We start from the raw sequence: 18,870 nt of genomic DNA on the forward strand, positions 1-18,870 counted from the left end.
ATGATAATAATAATAATAATAATAATAATAATAAGCAGAAATTTATAACGCACCAATTCAAAAACATTATCAAAGGCGCAGAGAACACTGAACCCAAATTAAAGCGATTTTGTAAACAAAAAGGTTTGCAAATTAGTTTTAAATGAGTTTAAATTTGAAGATCGAACAGAAAGTAGAAGATTCGAAAGAAAAGGTGCCTGAACAGAGAAAGAACGTTGTGCGTATGTTATTTTCTTTTTCTTTTTGATGGGGCTTGAAGAAATTTATAGGAAGAACGAAGTCAACGAGTTGGAGAATATGTCGTAAAAAATGTAGCAAATATGATGGTTGTTTACAAATCATTTCTTTAACAAGTTGAGCAAGCAGATTAATTACGTAATAACTGCTGAAATCGTAAAACATTCTGGCGAATATAAAAGTATTGTTATAGGCCTATTTAAAGCAGGAAATTTTAAAACAATTTAAAATTCGTCACTACGTCTTTTGTATTACCAGGGAGCTGTTATAGTGAGTTATCCCAAAGAGTACAGTTTGCTTGGTTCTTCCGGCGGTGAGTATCAAACCCTCAGAAATAGGTAACTTTGGTTCTCACAATGAAATCTACACTGGTTTATTCTATCGGACGTGTTTATTTCGATTATATGTATTAGTATTTATGTCATGTGATTTATGCTTTATCCAGTCTTAAAATAAAAACTGTTAACAATCCATGTTTTATTACATTTGTCTTGCTCAAACCAGAGATTGCTCATACCACATTCATCAAAAATAGTTTCGATATAAGAATAAAATATAAACCAATTTTGTCAATTGTGGTGCTTAGCCATTGGTTGAATTTTCATATTTTTTCGTGTGCTTTCTGAATCCGATCCAGCCTACACTTTGGGTCGGTCATCACGACACTATCCATGCTAGGCCTATATCGTGTGTTTTTGTCATACAGAGCTTAATTGTTAAAGCAATGTATACAAGTTCTGCTGTTTTATGACCTTTTTAATTACATTCGTGTTGATTTTGTATCATAAATATTTTGTACAGTAATTTGCATAGAAAAGTGTTTTAATCAAATTATTTTAATTCTATTGTAACTCGTTCTAGGTTAATTTAACTAAAATTATAAAGAATCTAGGCCTATGATTGTTTTATGATTGCATGTCAAATACCAATGTTTAAAGAATGAACATTTGTCTTTTCGAACATTTATATTACCCTGCTTAAGCAGTGTTTACCATTGAAGATCAGGAAATCGTTAGTAAAGTAAACTCTGAAAAAGAAAGAAATCATTAAGTCCCATATGCACATGATAACCATTGAGTTATTTAATATTTACGGAGAAAGTTTAATTTACTGGAATGAAATTGGATCGAAGTAGTACCGTAGCGTATCTGTGGGTATGCGGGATTGGGGCGGGGGTACGTATACCGAGGAAAAATTACGCTCAGGTTAAAAATCACCTCATATAACATTATACTGCAAGGTAGCGCCCCTCACTTAACCATCTAGCCCTCCCACTTCACCTTTGCAACCTATTAGTGCCCCATTTCAGTACTCCTACGCCACTGGATGGAAGAACCGTATGACGGTATAACAAGGACAGTATAATACGATGACAGTTCATATGGATATGATCAGAGTCCGCCTTGTACATTATCGACGATTGTATTAAACCTAGTTAATAATTGAAACTCGGATATTGAAAATAAACGAACTTTGGTAATAATATTTGTTTAGTTATTTTTGAGTATCACTGTCCGCGACTATTACGACTTGTGAAAAAGGGAATGAACCGACGAGTAGCTTTACTTAACAGCCATGAAATCATTACGTGTGTTGGCGGCAATCACTGTGTTTTTATCATTTGAAGAGGTAAGATAAATTATATATTACCAGAAGTTTATAGTACGTAAATTGATATAAAACTAGTTATCATTATTTGGAAATATTTAATATTATATATAATGGGAGTAAACCAATCAACCTTCCTGATTAATAATTACTGGGCCCTCAAACATACAATACAGGCCTATACAGGCCTATGTTAAAGGCCTTAGGCCGTATAAGAGACAGCCCCCCCACGTCAGACTAACTTTCGGACACTCACTGCGCCGTAAGACCGTCGCACGACGAATCCAACTCGGCTCCCTGTGAGCACTAGACGACGCGACGCCGCCGTCTACTTACTGTCGGTGGCAGTCTGAACGGATCGTCATCCTGAACGATCCGTTGAGCACGCGCCGTCGCGTTGCGTTCTTCATAGAATCGCATCAGTGACGGCCGCAGTGAGTGCTTATATTATATCTATTTTTGTTTTCTCATGTTCGCATAAACTCTTTTTATCTGAAACAAGTTTCTTCTTTTATGTTTCACTATGTTAAATTCCTTTTGTAAAACCAGAAAAAGTCAATTTTTATTACATTCTAAGAACCCAAATTATGGAATATTATTGATGATAAATTAAAAATATGTACAAATGTTAAAGTATTTAGAAAACAGATGAAATTAAATTATTTAGAAATGTATCAATCACACCTTTTAATTAATTGAAATTTATTGATTTTTTACTTTTGTTCTTAATTTAAATTATATTTTAGTTTATGTACCGTATTTATTTATTTCGTGAATATGATTTGTGTCTCATCAGGGTCAAGCTGAGACCAGTTTGACCCAAATTGAAGGAATCTTGTATCTATCGTTCTACATTGATTGCATAAATGTGTAATTTAATTTTTTTTTTAATCGAAACAAAAATGATTTCAATGTTATTGTTAACTTGTCAAGCCACGTCTTTTTTTCAGATTTCTAACGCTTATAATTGCAAGAAAGATAGCATCAGCGAAAGTGTGGGATGTGAGGTAAGGGTCTTATAGCTCACCAGCTATTTCCCCCGTGACTCCTTTCCCATGACATTTTCCCCACTTGACAATCATCACCTTCGTTAGCATCATCATCATCCTCCTCCTCCTCCTCCTCCTCCTCATCATCATCATTATCATCATCATCATCATTATCATCATCATCATCATTGTCATTCATCAAATCTTTATTTCAGCAATTAAAAGCCACATGAATACAAAATACATCAAGAACATTACAAATGCAGAAAACAGAATAAAGCATCATAAAAATTTAAAAAAATACACTAAACCCTGAGAAGTGTCATCCATTTTGAATGAAGCCCTGATTCTTTAAGACAGTACTGATTTTAACTATTAGTTAAAACTGTTGTTTGTACTCCTTTCCAATCTACACATCTAATTATAGCAGTGTTTCTATAATATTCATTATTGTTACTGTCCTTATCATTCAATACACATCTTTACCATGGTTTTACGGATATTACTGTATTACCCATTCCACAAAATATTTACAGGATGCATTTTGTAAGCGTCTTGAATCTGGAGATTTTTGACACAACAGTCGGCATTATTTTATTAACAGTGCAATGAAGCCGGTTACTGTAAGCAAGGTAGCGTTCCCGTCGATCCTTGGATGGAGTTTGCTCTAAAGACTCAACGTGATATACAGGTTGGAATGACGTGTTCTATTTTATTTAATACAATAGTTTACCTAACTTGTAGTTTTATATAATATAGAAAGGATGAGTTAATATCGGTGGAATATTTACATCTGCACCAGCTGGTTTTCATTACGAGTAAAAATATGTTGTGTTGCACAAGCACAATAATATCTGGAAGTCAGAGCAGGTTGGCGTTTATTTGGTTATAATATAGGCTTGGCCTAATGCTAGATGCCAACCATCACTCCCCCATCCCCGTAATCCCAATACCGGTACAAGTAGTGATGAGCTGGCGAGAGAGCTCGAATTGTTTAGGAAGGAGCCAAAATGAAAGTAAAATACCCACGAAGTCGACAAAAACATACACTGCTCCATAAAATAATTTAATGTCACAAGTTATACAAAACAATATTGTTATATACCATGGACATATTAACTATAAGTTCGTGCTTATACCACCTCTTACTAAACTGTTTTGTGGCGTGCATGCCAAGCCATTCTATCTTTTACGAGTTTCAATCTCCACATTACTGAAATCTACTGTATTTTACTTTAAATACATTTTACTTAAGTAGAGTAATTTTCACTTAAATGTATACATTTTACTAAAAAGAAAACGTATATTAAGTGCAATTATAATTTTAGCCAAGTTCAATTGCATTCTACTTAGATTTAAATATTTTAAATGAAATATTTATTTATTTATTGTTTCAGATAGATGATCACCTAAACCACCTTCAAATATTTGACGTAAGGCTGTCCTTATTCATAAATTTAGTATTTATTATCCAGTCGTAAAATATATTCAGAGATCTAATATTGTCTTTACAATTAAAAAAAAAAAAACACGTTACGTTTCTAATCGGTATCGATGTGCATGTAGAATTTATTGATTTGATATATAAAATGTAGACCTATTGTAAAGTCGGGCACTGACTGTGTCGTACGACGAATCGAACTTCGCTCTCTGTCTGATTGTCGGTGGCAGTCTGAACGGATCGCCATTAAAATGATCGGTAGCAAGCGTCGTTGCGTTCTCCATCTACCGCGTCGGTCGCAGAGCGAGTGCCCGGCTTAATACAACTTCGTAAATGCACATTCAAAACGATGATAGCTGTTTTTAATTTATATTTCAGGCACACAATGCGTACAATAACAGAGCATCAGGCTATGGAGGTAGAATATATACCGTAACTTCCGATATTATTGTTCAGTAAGTTCAGGGGCGGATTCATCGGGGGTGGGGGGCGTACCCACCCCAGTCACGCGGAAAAAAAATTGAGAAGAGATAAAGGGAAGAAAGAAAGAGGGGAAAAAGGGAAGTGTCCCCATTAGTACAGTGGCGGATACAGCAGTGGGCTCGATTATTTGACCACTTACTAACTTTGAATTTTATATTTATTGACGACGAACACAACGCTATATTCCCGACACCGATTTTCCCAACGATTTCACAAATTAGGATGTAAAAAGGCCAAAAAGACGGAGACCTAAAGACGGAGTTTTTTGCCAGAATGTAGTAGGCCTACCCAGCTATAAAACAGCTAACAATGCTCAGTGGTGTAACGCCTGCGCTCTCGTGCGGCGGTCCGCAGGGCCATCGACCCTTAGGGGCCCCTTTGGTGCCCCTATCCATGAGGGTCCATGGTTCTCGCTCTATAGCACCTTGATCCAAAAGGGCTTTGTTAATATATAACAACATAATGTGTTTCTGAAATCGACTGTATGACATATTAATCCAGTGGGGCTGGGGTGCCCAGCCGGTCAGGGCCACCCTACATTTGTCAAAATAAAAGAAAAATTGAGATAAATTATTCAAATTTTGAGTCTGAATGAGTGCCATTTTCGGGTTCTAGAGGTGCCATAATCATAATTTGCTTTGCGACTCCCCAGTATAGAATAGTCTATAGGTCATTGATTAGACCTTTGCGACGCCCGTGCGTGGAGGGGTATCTAAAAGAGGGGGGAATAGCTCTCGTCTCTTTGAAAAAGCATTTTTACCATCTGAGAGTGCCATTTCCGAGCGTCAAGGGGGCCTATTTTAAAAATTTGCTCACCTCAGCCACAAACATGGCGGGGCTGAGGTGGGTGTGGTTTACCTATTGGGCCCCCACCCCATCAGAACATTTCTGGATCCGCCCCTGAAGTTAGAAAATCAGCTATCTTAAATATGCACTGTCATCGATTATAGTACTGTATATATAAGTGGAATTGAATCTTGGTGGTTAAGATGCTTGCTTTCCAATCCCAGGTTCCTAGGTTCAATTCCTGTCAGTGTTGTAGGATTTTTCTCACGACCAAAACAACTCCACTCCCTATGCCCCACATTGAGATTTAGTATGTGTAAAGCTTGGTTTCCATAAAAATCGCTAAACGCTATCGCCAGCTCATTTTGTGAGGTTGATTGGTCAGTTGAATCAGGGAGAGTTCTCGATTGCTTCGATGACAGCTGAGCAGTGTGTAAGGATTGCGGTGAAAACGTCGTAGCGACTATGTAGCGATTCTATGGAAACCAGGCTTCGAACATCGTGTGCTATGTTTGCTTGTAAAAGGGATTGTCACCTTCTCGTTGGACAGTGATACATTCGCTATCTCTAATCCTTGGCGCATAATTATTAAAATATGTTCTTACCATTAAACAATCCTTCAAATTCGTTTTCATTTCTAAATTATTTACAAGGGATTGTCACCTTCTCGTTGGACAGTGATACATTCGCTATCTCTAATCCTTGGCGCATAATTATTAAAATGTGTGTGCGCCTGAAAATACAAATAACACAAATTAAAAAAAAATGAATTAAATTTTGTATACTGATTTCCGTAAATATGAACTTCCAGTTAGAACAAGAAAATAAAATGTTCTTACCATTAAACAATCCTTCAAATTCGTTTTCATTTCTAAATTATTTACATGTTAAATATATGCCTAAACCATATTTTTTTGCCTTTAGAATAAAAACAAAATCTTTAAATTAAAATAAAAGTAGGACTAAGCATCGTTTTGTGTACGTCGTGGAAAGCTTCTTTATTTAATTGCTGACCACCTATTAATAGACTTAGACCTAACAGTAAAAGAAGTATTTTTCGTAATTTCACCTTTTTCTGGTATTGTAACAGAAAATGATAGCTGTACGTGGCCTCCGCCGTATAAATCTCGATTTTGTGCTAATCTGGCCAACCAGGAGTTTACATTCACTGATATGCTTAACCTCGGCGTTAGAGGCCTGGAGATCGATAACTGGTACTGCTACAATGCGGTGAGTTGAGAGGGAAGTGAAGCTCTAAAATGTTGTTTTATGACATTTGTTTTCATTACAATTACATGAGTATTTCAATATTATCAACAAAATACATGGTCCTCATGATTAAAAAAAAATGAACATTAGACCTATAATCGATGTCATTTTTTTAGTTGATTGGAAAATATATAGTCACAGTGACATAATAAGCAGATAACTTGTTCTAATCTGTAGTTCAGGTATAAAATTGACATTGAAAATTCCAATAGAATTTAAAAAAAAAACAACAAAAAATTAGCAGCTTCAGTGCCACTATTTTGAAACCATTTATACATCCGTCTCACAACTGAACGAAGCAACCATGTAGACCTATTAAGTATGGAACCACGTGCCAATTCAGAAGATTCCATTTAACATAAAATTTAAAAAAGGCCCGAAAACCACTTCTAGGTAAGGGGTTACTCAACTACTTAATTACTATATCTATACGTAACGTCATGAAATGCTTACACTAGGGCTGAAACATAGCTTGAGCCACTGAATGGTACTAAGCATGGGCGGCCGAGATTGGTCAGCGTGTGGTTTGGACTCATGACCACAACTTCAATAACGTGTGGGGTAGGGAACGAATATCGCATGGCGAGAAAACGACAGTTCATCCCTGGATACGCCAATCTAGCTTATTTACACTCGAATATTGTCTCTGCAAATATCTGTATCACTGAATATTACTAATATTGTTCTATGTACAGATGAGAATGGCTCATTCATCGTCAGAGGTCGCTCTTTCCTGTCTTCCAAGACACCGTCTGCTGCGTTTTGGTCTCCAGGAAATAAACCAATGGCTATCCCGTGATGGAAACGAAAATGAAATACTGCGCATCTATATAAACGTTAGTGAAACCGATTTTATTTTGACAGGCAAATACTGAGAGAAACAATCTAAAAATAATACATGGAAATTAAATTAAACTTTCTGTTTAATGTGTAATAATATTACCGTATCTTTGTTAGGTGATGGTTGCTGGCCCATATGGAAAAGCTGTAATCATTAACAGGCTAGTAATAATAATAATAATAATAATAATAATAATAATAATAATATTACTGTTAACCGGCTAGTAATAATAATAATAATAATAATAATAATAATAATAATAATAATAATAATAATAATAATAATAATAATAATAATAATACTGTTAACCGTTCTGCAAACAATGTTTGTGTAATCACAAGTTTGAACACCAATGCTTCGTTACAGGAAAAGTTTAATCAAACCCATGATATGGAAATGAACAAGGCACTTGCAGATTTTCTCGGGAATCGCATGCTAACGCCGTCAGATCTGCGGGATCGGTACGATGGAATTTGGCCCACTGCTAGAGAAATGATTCGGGTGAGACTTCAAAATAAAAGAAGCTTCCGAATGCATCATATAAGTCTATAATAAGGATTATTTAATATTGTCGCTTGGCCCATGTGTTGTTACACTGATTAATACAAAATAAGGGTAACAGGCGATATATTATAACATAAAACTTAACCATAAATAAACAGAAAAAATCATTTACAATTAGCTCCTCATTCTTTCAAGTAGGCTATAACAGACCTTTCCGGCGTGTGTATTGATTTTAATAACTGACCAATCAGAACGTGTTACTAATAAGCCAATAATACACGCATGTCCCACAAACACGCAAGTCTACGTACTTTTGCTTAAGGTTCCAAAACCTAGCAACAATATATCTAAGGAGCGGAAATGTCTTTCAAGAACAATCTGTATACAGTATTCCAGAAACCTACGTCATCAACCTACTTCGCATAGGCCTAACAAGGAAATAAAATGCCCCATCCAAAATGTAACGTAGTAGGTTTGTTATTTTTAGATTAAATAAGTACCTTAACTGGTAAGAAATAATAAACTGAAGTAAGATATAGTTATATATTGTTGATAAAGTTCTTTCTAACATTCTTTCAAAGGATGGTAAAACGGTTGTTGTGGCAACCGGTTCAACGGCTGGCAGTGGTCTTGTCTATACACACGGGGATGTCTATATTCACCCATTATACTGGCTGGATCAACGACGTAAATATGTAATGAAAATAATATACTTTCTATATCATGATTATTCATATCTTATAATAATTATATCATATCATATTATATAATACTATATGTTGTTAGCGCTATAATATAGAACGGATTATTTAATTACTTTTATTTTTTTTAAGTTCACAGATTACCCAGAATGTGGTGGGAAAACTCAAAATAATGCGTTGAGATTTTACAGCGATAGCACACACTACGGGTTAGCACACTCGATTTTCATTAGATATCTTAAAACATCAGAAATCTAATTGATACATAACATTTTTCAAATGAAAAAACAAATTTATATACAGCTTCCGAAGACAATTCACAAAAAATTAAGGTATTTATATCCACAGAATAGCATATGATGGGCCAACGCAAGTTGGCACGATTCAAGACCTGACGGAGTTTGTCAAGTGCCGAATCCAATTCCCAGCAGTCGATCCCGTCACACCGCAAGTTATGGCAACAGCCGTGTTTACATGGGCTAGTGGGCAACCAAAAAAGACGCTTACCGAAGAGTCGTGTGTTTATCTAGAGTAAGCAAAGAAAATGTGTAGCGAAATTAATGTTTTAAGTTCTCCATGTACAGTATGTTGTTTAAAGCTTGTTTTAAATACAATCGCTACACAGTCGCTCCAGCGTTTTTACTGCAATCCTTGCACTGTGGCCCGACGCAATCGGGAACGCTCCTGGCCATGAAGCTTGGTTTCCACTATTGGCGACAGTCGCCGACAGTTGTTGGGAAAGTTGAACCTGGTTCAACTTTGACGGCTGCGTTGCAGACGTATCGGGTGACTTCCCGATTGCGTCAGGGAAGCTAGCAATTCACCCTGATTCGTCTGCTCACGGATCAGGATTTTTACTCACGATCGAAAACAACTCCACTCCCACGACTCCTAATGAGACCTTTATGTAGAGCATGTTAAGCCGGACACTCACTGCGTCGTACGACCGTCGCATGACGAATCCACATTTGCTTCCGGCGAGCGATTTTCAGTGGCAATCTGGACGGATCTTCATTAAAAAGACGATCCGTTGGGTCCGCGTCTTCGCGTGCGTTCTTCGTCGCGTTGCCGTCGCACGCAGTTGAGTAACCGGCTTTAATTATTATGTTTGTCTTCTGAAAGGACTGCCACTTGTAAAGTGAATCACAAAAATTAAGTAAATACATAAGCATAAATTTCTCCGTAGTCTTGTGATGATCTGAATTTTCGAATTCCAATAATTTCCTTCCGTAACGTGACAGATACATTTGGATCAAATATTCATTGTCAAATCGTCACTTAGATTTATTTAATTATTAATTTACCAATTTCGTGTTAGCACTTTGATCGGGCGGTGGTTTACTCCGGAGAATTGTGGGATTGAACTTCACTTCGCTTGTCAAAATATTACTGATCGAGATGAATGGGTCATCAGTGACGAAGCTGGTCCATACGATGGTGGCTCTACGGCTTGCAAAATCGGCTTTACATTTAGTATACCACAAAATGGGTACAGACAACAAAAGGTAATTTACCCGACAAATGCCTAATTTTAATTTTAAAATGATAATGTGTGATGCATATGATAATGGTGATGATTATGATGATGTCAGATGATGACGACGACGACGACGATGATGATGATGTTGATGATGATGCGGGCGATGGTAACGATGGTGATAATAATGATGATAAAATTCATTCAGTAGAACCCCGTTTCAGGAACACTCTATTCAATGGACACTTCTATTAAGATAATACTTTCCCACGAAACAAGGGGAATGTACGGTACATATATTTTAAGTCCCTATTAAGGAATACCCCAGTTAAGAGTTTCTTCACAATTTTTCATATCAGACCTAGATCCCGTGATCCTCTTTTAATTGAAAGGTACTTTCATTCGATACCGTATTTATTGTGTTTGTTGCAGGTGATAGAGGCAGCACTTGGCTCACATGAGAATCTATGGATAAACTACACTCCTTGGCTACCGACATATTCAAGCACAACGCCCTCTTCCGTTGCCACTTCGCTTCTTCCTTCAATATATTTTCTTCTGTCAATGTTAGGCCTTTTATTTAATATCAGGCTTTAGAGTTTGTAATGTCAAAGTAATGTGATGTTTAGGATAATAAATTTTGTATAGCAGCAATACGAAGTTCCTAAGTAAAAATACTGAATACCAATGAATGTATTTTGATTGTTTTATCTATCATTGTAAGTTAAACAAATAATTATATGGAAGATGATGGGTTTAAATTTCCCCAAAATACCAGCCATTGATGAGTTTATTTGCTGTCCAGGGCTCCTGGAAAGACTGTCCATTTTGTTTATAGCTTAAGTAAACATAATACCCTAAACATGAAAAGGTCTCAACCAACCATTTAAAAGAAAAATCAAATTATGCTGGTCGATTTATATCAACTGGATTTTAGTTCATCTCTTGTACACCTTCATGGATTAAATTTAAGCCATATACTGCACTATAATACAGTACGGCATTGCCGAAGAATATGCAACACAACATTTTTCTATAAATTGATTTGTTAGTCTTACCTTGAATTTCCAGACTGATTTAGACGCTAAGTACATTGCACCATAAACACTTGCACTATTATTAATTGGGGTACTATAATTATATATACATTATATACACATGTACATATATAGGGCCTACATATACTATTAACATATATATATATATATATATATATTTATATATATATATACATATGTATATATATAAATATCCATCGTTTTTAACTTCTTTTCAGATTCTTGAGTGTATATAAGATAATAATTGTACATAAATAATGCACATAAAATTGTCGATGGAGAACGGCGTCAGCCATCTGATTAGTCCCATATTAATAGTACCAATATTTTGAATACAGGTCTACTCCTCTTCCGCGAACTGTTTTCCATAGACAGTGACTCATCTAATTCTTATGTAATCAATTTAACATTTTAATTGAAATAAAAACTGATTCCAAGAGGATCATTCGTGAACAAAGTTAGGTGGATGGAGGTTGGGTCACCGACAGGGGCGGATTGGGGGTGGGGGGCGGGTGGCACGGCCCGAACCCGGCCCCGGACCGGCCTTTTAGAAAGTAAAAGAGAAAAAAAAAAGAAAGAAAGAAAGAAAAAGAAAAAAAAATGATAGCCTAAAACGCCTCAGATGTTATTTTCGGGCGTCTAGAACACAAAAATTCCGCATATCCCCCGGACCACCTGAGATAGTGTTATCTCGATCGGCCCCGCCCTTCACCCCTCACCACCCACCCCTTTGGACATCTTTAGATCCGCACCTAACCGAGGTAGCATGACTGGATTAACTGGATTATAGGGCCACCACATGTGATCTGTGGCACTACGGAGTACCAACCGTGTATGAAAATACTACTTGAAGAATACTTAAATAATGTAATAATAATTCGGATGATATTTCATTACGCCCAATTGTGTCCGATTCTGTTGAAAACATTTAAATCCTATGAAATTGATGCTAAAGAAGTTTAATCATTGTGTTATTTTATATAGGCTACCTTTTATTATAACACTTTTGATTGTTCAGATGTAGTCGACTTTATGTCTAGTAAATTTCTTTCGAATTCGAGAAAACATAGGTAAATAGAGGGCGGTACAACTATATTTTTTGTGACAGGATGTCGAAGAGTTTTGTGGCAACTGTTTGGTTTGCTCGTTTTACATATACTGTACTGTAAACACGGTGTCGTTTATCATCTCTTTAGCGCTATAATAGAGGACATGTATTATAATATTAAATGTTTAGGTCTAATAAGAGGCAACAATATAGAGAAAAATCACCAATTTTGAAAAGACATTTTCAAGCATGGATAGCTGCTCTGAGCTTGGCCACCCATACTGTAAAAATGGCTGAAAATACCGTCTTAGTTTTGGCCTTTTTTGACACCCGGACTTGTGAAATCGTTGGACTAAAAATCGACGTCGGGGATATAACGTTGTGTTCGTCGTCAAAATCAATTTAAAAAAAATCAAAATTAGTGGTAAAATAATCGAGCGCCCATTTTGCCCACTGTAGTATCCGCCACTGACTCAAGGGGCGGATCCTCGGATGTCCAAAAGTGGGGACGAAGATCCGATCGAGATAACACTAGCCTAGTGGGTCCGGAGGCATTCCCCCGCGACATTTTTGTTCTCTAGACACCCGAAAATAACCTCTGACGCGTTTTGGACGATCAATTATTTCTTTTTCTTTCTTTCGCTTTTTTCCTTTTTATTTTGACTTTGCAAAAAAGGGGGCTCTCCCAACCTTAAATCCGCCCCTATCATTACTGATTGAACTTTTCCTGAATACATTGTACTTGCTCTTTTATTGTGCATTTGAAATTAACAAAGAAAATGAAAACAGAAGATGAATCAATATCGGAAAAAATATGTTTTTATTTAGTTTGTATTAAAATCTCTTAAGCCACACTGCACCAACAGTCATCAGCTTACGCGATTTCATAGAAAACGCATGAGGTGAGGTGCATACAACAGATTTTTTCGTTGTGCTTATATAGAAAGGGAGGTGGATTTGTCATACAACGTAGTGTGTGCCTGGCCTTATTTCAACAACATTGATACAGAAGAGTGTATATATATAGGCCTATATATATATATATATATTATATATATATATATTATAGTATCTTTATTCAATATAAATTCATAAAAGTATTCTAGTGAAGCAAACGCTGAATTGCAGAAATAATTTTATAAAACAATGACTGAGACATATGACACTACAACAACACTACAAATTAAAAAATTTAGGCCTATATATACAAAAAAAATACAAATTAAAATAGTTCATAATTCAATGTCTTATAAAATATTGCAATTTTTTAAAGGCTGGTTGAAATTGACATTGGAAAGAAGAGGCCAGAGACAAAGCAAGGATGCACTAAGTGCCTAAGAAAAGGTCTGATTATTGAAGCTCAAGTAAATTGGTTAGATAAGGGAGTGGAATATTTTTAATTCTATTTGTTTTACAATTAAAATGTTTAAATTTGTTTGATTTCCTGAGAGAGGGATATTGTTGTTTTACTGTTAGATGTAGAAAACCACTTACTAAATCGAATGGAGTTAAACGTGATATCACCTGCCTTACATTATACTAAAGCCGCAGAACCAACAAGGGGTCTCCTATAAATTATCTGGGTATCCATGGCATGGATTTTTGTCCCCATGCTCCTAAAAAGGGGCCTGAACATTTAAGCTACAGACAAAATCGTACCTTTATTCACGCCGTATTAAAACCGCACATTTAACACGATTTTTTGGTCACACATGCACGACTGAGGCAGTGGTGTAGCAGCTTTGAGAAGGGCCCAAGACATTAAAGGCGGGTGGTATATTCGATTGTAATATAAAATCAATATATTATGATGAGCACAGTGACACAATTACAAATTTTATAGAAGTATGCACTGCTTTCAATACTCTTATTTATCTCTCCCCTCTTCTTATTTTCTTTTCTTTTCTTTTTTTTAGGTCGGTGAGGGATGGAGAAGAAGGAAATCATTTCACTGTGAAACACTATAACCATTATGATTGGCACAACAACTGGGATGGAAAACAATTGATAATACAGTAGTAGAAACTTGTAGAAAAGCGTTTTTACAGTCTGATACTGCAATAGACCTTTCCGGAGTGTCAATCAAACTTAACAACTGACTAATCAGAACAGCGCTAGGAATACGCGCGCGTCTCACAAACACACGTGTTGTCCCACAAACGCACGTGTTCGCGTATGTTTTAACACTGTCGTCTTGTGGGACCTTAGCAACAATATCCAAGGGGCGGGGCTTAGCGGAAAGGTCCATTTTGTTCTTTGCTCCGAGTCCAACCATGTTATGGCTGAGGTAGGGTGTGGACCCTGTTGAGGACCTTGGTCCTCTCGGGGAACTTTGACGTCCCACCTGTTGGGGAATCTCAGATGCATGCGTCACTGGTTTAAATATCATTTATTGCTCCTCTGTTAAATATAGTATAAAACCAGAGCTTTTCCCTAATCCCAAGTGTAAGTCAGTGTTTTCAAAACCTTATTTTTTTTTAATCAGGAGACAAACCCACTCTATCTTGACTCTCAAGCAGAAACAATAGCTTTAAACTTTCACCAAGGACTTATAACTATTAATAGTTATAAGTCCCTGCCAGAAGTCGGTACATTGTTGTGTGTTTCCAATTGAGTAAAAAATAAATGAGCTCTCGTTATTATCACAAAAAAAGTAGCAACATTTGTTCCAATTTGTTTTGTTGGTTTGCTTTGGGAATTTTTTCGTCTTCCTTTTCAGCCCACCGACTAATCCCAAAGTAGTAAGACGTATGCTCTCTTAGAAGCGACAGTCCGTCGTGAAATACCTGTAATGTTTTAGTTCTCAGATGCTTAACCATTAGCGGCAATGACTCCGAGTCACCATTATAGCTCCCGCCCCAGCTATACTCACACTTTTTGTTCTCCCTTTCTTCTGGATTCTCTCCTGAACAGAAATTTTCAGTCTGCACATTCATTTCCATGTAATAAAATAGTGCATTCTTAAGGTCATACGAAGTCACTTTATCCTGCTTGCGTGAATAGTCAGTTAATCTGTTTATAAATTTGCCTATGGAATAAACTGTTTTCATCTCATCCGAAAGTTGTGACATTACAATGCACCCGTTACGCATACAGTTACTTGTTACGAGACGATGTAACTCACAGGAAGTTACGTCGTCTGCTATCAAAGAATGGCCCTACACACAGCACACGTGTGGTACTGTTAAATGTATGAGACATGTAACCATGTCACACCAAATAATATTGGTCCGGCAACCAGAGAGCAAAAGAGCAACCGCCGCAGAGGGTGGGCCAAGGCGAGAAAACGTGACGGCTGACCACGAGTCAGAAGGATAGGCTTATAACAGATAATAAAAGCTAATTTTTTTTACCGGTTTTTGTCTGAATAATTTAGTCCAGATCTATATTAAGCTATTATCGTGTGAAAAAGGTATGTAAACTTACAAATATACCGTATCTCATGGAGGTATACCTCCATGGTATAAGACAGTTGACTCGTATCATATTGGCACATTGGCCTAGGCCTAGATAGGCCTGGGCTAGTAAGCTAGCCTAGGCCCTACCTGCACTTTCGCACTCTCTAGATATTCAATATTCCTGAAGTACTGGGCCTAAAGGCTTCTTTTCCCAGTTTTCTTTTGTTTAAAGACCCAAAAGTTCACATGTTTTACAGTTAACCTTACGAATTTACAATCAATATAATGAAAATGACTTTCAATTTCATGATGAAGGTAGGCTTAGCTAGGCCTAATGTGGACGTCCCTACCCCGGTAGTATGCATAGCCTAGGCCCCGACCTAGGCCTCTTTGTTTCTGTTGTATGCGGGTTGCTAGGACCTTAGTGGAGTGACATCTTTACTCTGGGATGTGTAGGCCTACGCTTACTGTTCATTTTTGTTAGTTTCTTTTGTAATTATCTATTGATACAGAACGTTTCCGAATGAAAAATTAATTGATTATTGAATACTACTCAACTTGAAGCGCTTATAGAGTCAATTTATTTGCCAGAAAACAACAATGGCGTAATAGTTTGTAGAAAAAAAAATTAATTACCAGTAAAACTAAAATACCTGTACATTAGAACACAAGTGAAGACAAAATTAGCTTAGGATTATGGGCACATAAAATTTAAAATTATAAACGTACAAAATTATCAGGAAGCAGCTAAGTTTAATTTTTAGCTGCTCCCTGGAAATTATAGATACAGATACCTACACCTTACAAATTGGACAAGACAAAATTGAAACCAAATTGAAATATAAAAATATAACATTGCCAATTGTCGGTTAATGCAATCAATATAATTAGATGCCAGAAAGATCATCAACCGAAGCAATGTTGTCAAATTACATGTAGCCTAATAGTTATATTATGATTTCTCTGATCAGTTGTGGGAATTTCACGTTGCTAGATTTGCTGTTGTTAGATACAGTACACTATTCATGAACTTTATTTTCTTCTAGGTCCTAGGCCTACTGGTGGTTTAGCTGACTGGTGCCCTGTACAATCTATATTGGAAGATCTTAAAAACTATTTTTACTAGTGTTAAAGAGGGCGTTACTTAGCCTGGTGAGCGCGCTTTTTGGACAGAAGCATGAGGAGGTCACAGAAATAACAGATTGTACAGTGAATTATAATGCATCGCCGCAGGTCAGGGGTTGTAGTCAGTAGACCGTTCATCACTGTGAGAACTGGCACGAGGCGCCAACGCCCTGTTCGTAAATTTCTATATGGGTCAAGCAAAACAAAAAGGATAGCTGTCAATGGACAACAGTGTCATGTACCTATCGCTCTACAAGAGGCACCATCGATTAGAGATGAGTCACCAATGGACATTGAAACAGGAATTCAAAAAGAACATCAACCAAGTATGCATTACAAAAGGAAAGAGAAAGAGGTACATGATTGGCAAAGTGTTAGAGACATACTTGTTCCTAGCCTTATTGACAGCTGGTCTCCTTGTTTGAACTCTTGTTGTAGTGCCTGTGATCTCCCTTTAAAAGACAAAATATTCCGCTGCTTGGATTGTAGTCCAAATGTGAATTTTTGTGTGTCATGTGTTTCGGTAACCCACCAAAAGTACATTCTGCATATACCCGAAGTATGGAAAGTAAGTAGGCCTAAGCTGTTTACTCATCTGGTTTCAGAACTTGTTAATATCATTGTAATATTTCTGTCATTTTTTTTTCTCTTTGCACTTTGGTACATTGATTTGAACAAAATGAGAGCATTACATAAATATTTATTTGGGTAAAATGCTGAACTCTCTAATTCTACATGACTGTGTGTACTTCCACCATAATGTGTGTCAGTGGGTTTTATATTTCAGCATCTCCATTAGGTTGACATCATGACAACCTCAATACCTACCTATGACATCATCTACTTTGACCAAGTCAAGCCACTACAGTAGATTTAATTTATGTTTTCTTTTTAGTGTGGAACATTTTTACCATACCTACCGGAGATTAAAACCATCAACACAGGTCATTCACCCAATTGTGGAATAAGCATTCATCGTAAGATGTGTATAAGAGACAGCGGCTGACCACGAGTCAGAAGGATAGGCTTATAACAGATAATAAAAGCTATTTTTTTTACCGGTTTTTGTCTGAATAATTTAGTCCAGATCTACATTAAGCTATTATCGTGTGAAAAAGGTATGTAAACTTACAAATATACCGTATCTCATGGAGGTATACCTCCATGGTATAAGACAGTTGACTCGTATCATATTGGCACATTGGCCTAGGCCTAGATAGGCCTGGGCTAGTAAGCTAGCCTAGGCCCTACCTGCACTTTCGCACTCTCTAGATATTCAATATTCCTGAAGTACTGGGCCTAAAGGCTTCTTTTCCCAGTTTTCTTTTGTTTTAAGACCCAAAAGTTCACATGTTTTACAGTTTAACCTTACGAATTTACAATCAATATAATGAAAATGACTTTCAATTTCATGATGAAGGTAGGCTTAGCTAGGCCTAATGTGGACGTCCCTACCCCGGTAGTATGCATAGCCTAGGCCACGACCGAGGCCTCTTTGTTTCTGTTGTATGCGGGTTGCTAGGACCTTAGTGGAGTGACATCTTTACTCTGGGATGTGTAGGCCTACGCTTACTGTTCATTTTTGTTAGTTTCTTTTGTAATTATCTATTGATACAGAACGTTTCCGAATGAAAAATTAATTGATTATTGAATACTACTCAACTTGAAGCGCTTATAGAGTCAATTTATTTGCCAGAAAACAACAATGGCGTAATAGTTTGTAGAAAAAAAAATTAATTACCAGTAAAACTAAAATACCTGTACATTAGAACACAAGTGAAGACAAAATTAGCTTAGGATTATGGGCACATAAAATTTAAAATTATAAACGTACAAAATTATCAGGAAGCAGCTAAGTTAAATTTTTAGCTGCTCCCTGGAAATTATAGATACAGATACCTACAC

General features: G+C 36.6%; 2 protein-coding genes across 3 annotated transcripts; both read left to right on the forward strand.

Annotated features, from left to right (window-relative positions):
- Positions 1-531: 531 nt before the first annotated feature.
- LOC117108628 lies at positions 532-11,423 on the forward strand. Of its 2 annotated transcripts, XM_033250717.1 has the most exons (14): positions 532-550; positions 1,732-1,866; positions 2,796-2,852; positions 3,439-3,525; positions 4,232-4,267; positions 4,654-4,693; positions 6,635-6,774; positions 7,509-7,649; positions 8,021-8,155; positions 8,740-8,853; positions 8,992-9,068; positions 9,208-9,390; positions 10,178-10,364; positions 10,769-11,423. In XM_033250717.1, exons 2-14 carry the CDS (start codon positions 1,813-1,815, stop codon positions 10,931-10,933), a joined length of 1,416 nt encoding a protein of 471 aa, XP_033106608.1. In that variant the 5' UTR covers positions 532-550; positions 1,732-1,812; the 3' UTR covers positions 10,934-11,423. The 2 variants fall into 2 exon arrangements, with proteins under 2 accessions (XP_033106608.1, XP_033106607.1); XM_033250716.1 differs by lacking the exon at positions 532-550 and having other exon boundaries at positions 1,498-1,866.
- A 4,101-nt stretch (positions 11,424-15,524) lies between these two features.
- LOC117108544 lies at positions 15,525-17,971 on the forward strand. Its single transcript, XM_033250588.1, has 3 exons — positions 15,525-15,854; positions 16,887-17,533; positions 17,861-17,971. The coding sequence occupies exons 2-3, from the start codon at positions 17,060-17,062 to the stop codon at positions 17,969-17,971; spliced, it is 585 nt and encodes a 194-aa protein (XP_033106479.1). The 5' UTR covers positions 15,525-15,854; positions 16,887-17,059.
- Positions 17,972-18,870: the final 899 nt, after the last annotated feature.

This window comes from Anneissia japonica, unplaced genomic scaffold, assembly GCF_011630105.1.
Source record: "Anneissia japonica isolate Jap-2015-1 unplaced genomic scaffold, ASM1163010v1 scaffold287727_len1644234_cov201, whole genome shotgun sequence".
NCBI classification, from domain to species: Eukaryota; Metazoa; Echinodermata; class Crinoidea; order Comatulida; family Comatulidae; genus Anneissia; species Anneissia japonica.

What these genes read in the sequence shown, in the direction of transcription:
- LOC117108628 (XM_033250717.1), top strand. Translation starts at nt 1,813, where the DNA reads ATGAAATCATTACGTGTGTTGGCGGCAATCACTGTGTTTTTATCATTT. An exon ending in ACTGGTACTGCTACAATGCG is followed by an intron (nt 6,775 to 7,508) that starts GTGAGTTGAGAG and finishes TTCTATGTACAG; the next exon opens with ATGAGAATGGCTCATTCATC. An exon ending in TACTGCGCATCTATATAAAC is followed by an intron (nt 7,650 to 8,020) that starts GTTAGTGAAACC and finishes GCTTCGTTACAG; the next exon opens with GAAAAGTTTAATCAAACCCA.
- LOC117108544 (XM_033250588.1), top strand. Translation starts at nt 17,060, where the DNA reads ATGCATCGCCGCAGGTCAGGGGTTGTAGTCAGTAGACCGTTCATCACT. An exon ending in ATATACCCGAAGTATGGAAA is followed by an intron (nt 17,534 to 17,860) that starts GTAAGTAGGCCT and finishes TTTTCTTTTTAG; the next exon opens with TGTGGAACATTTTTACCATA.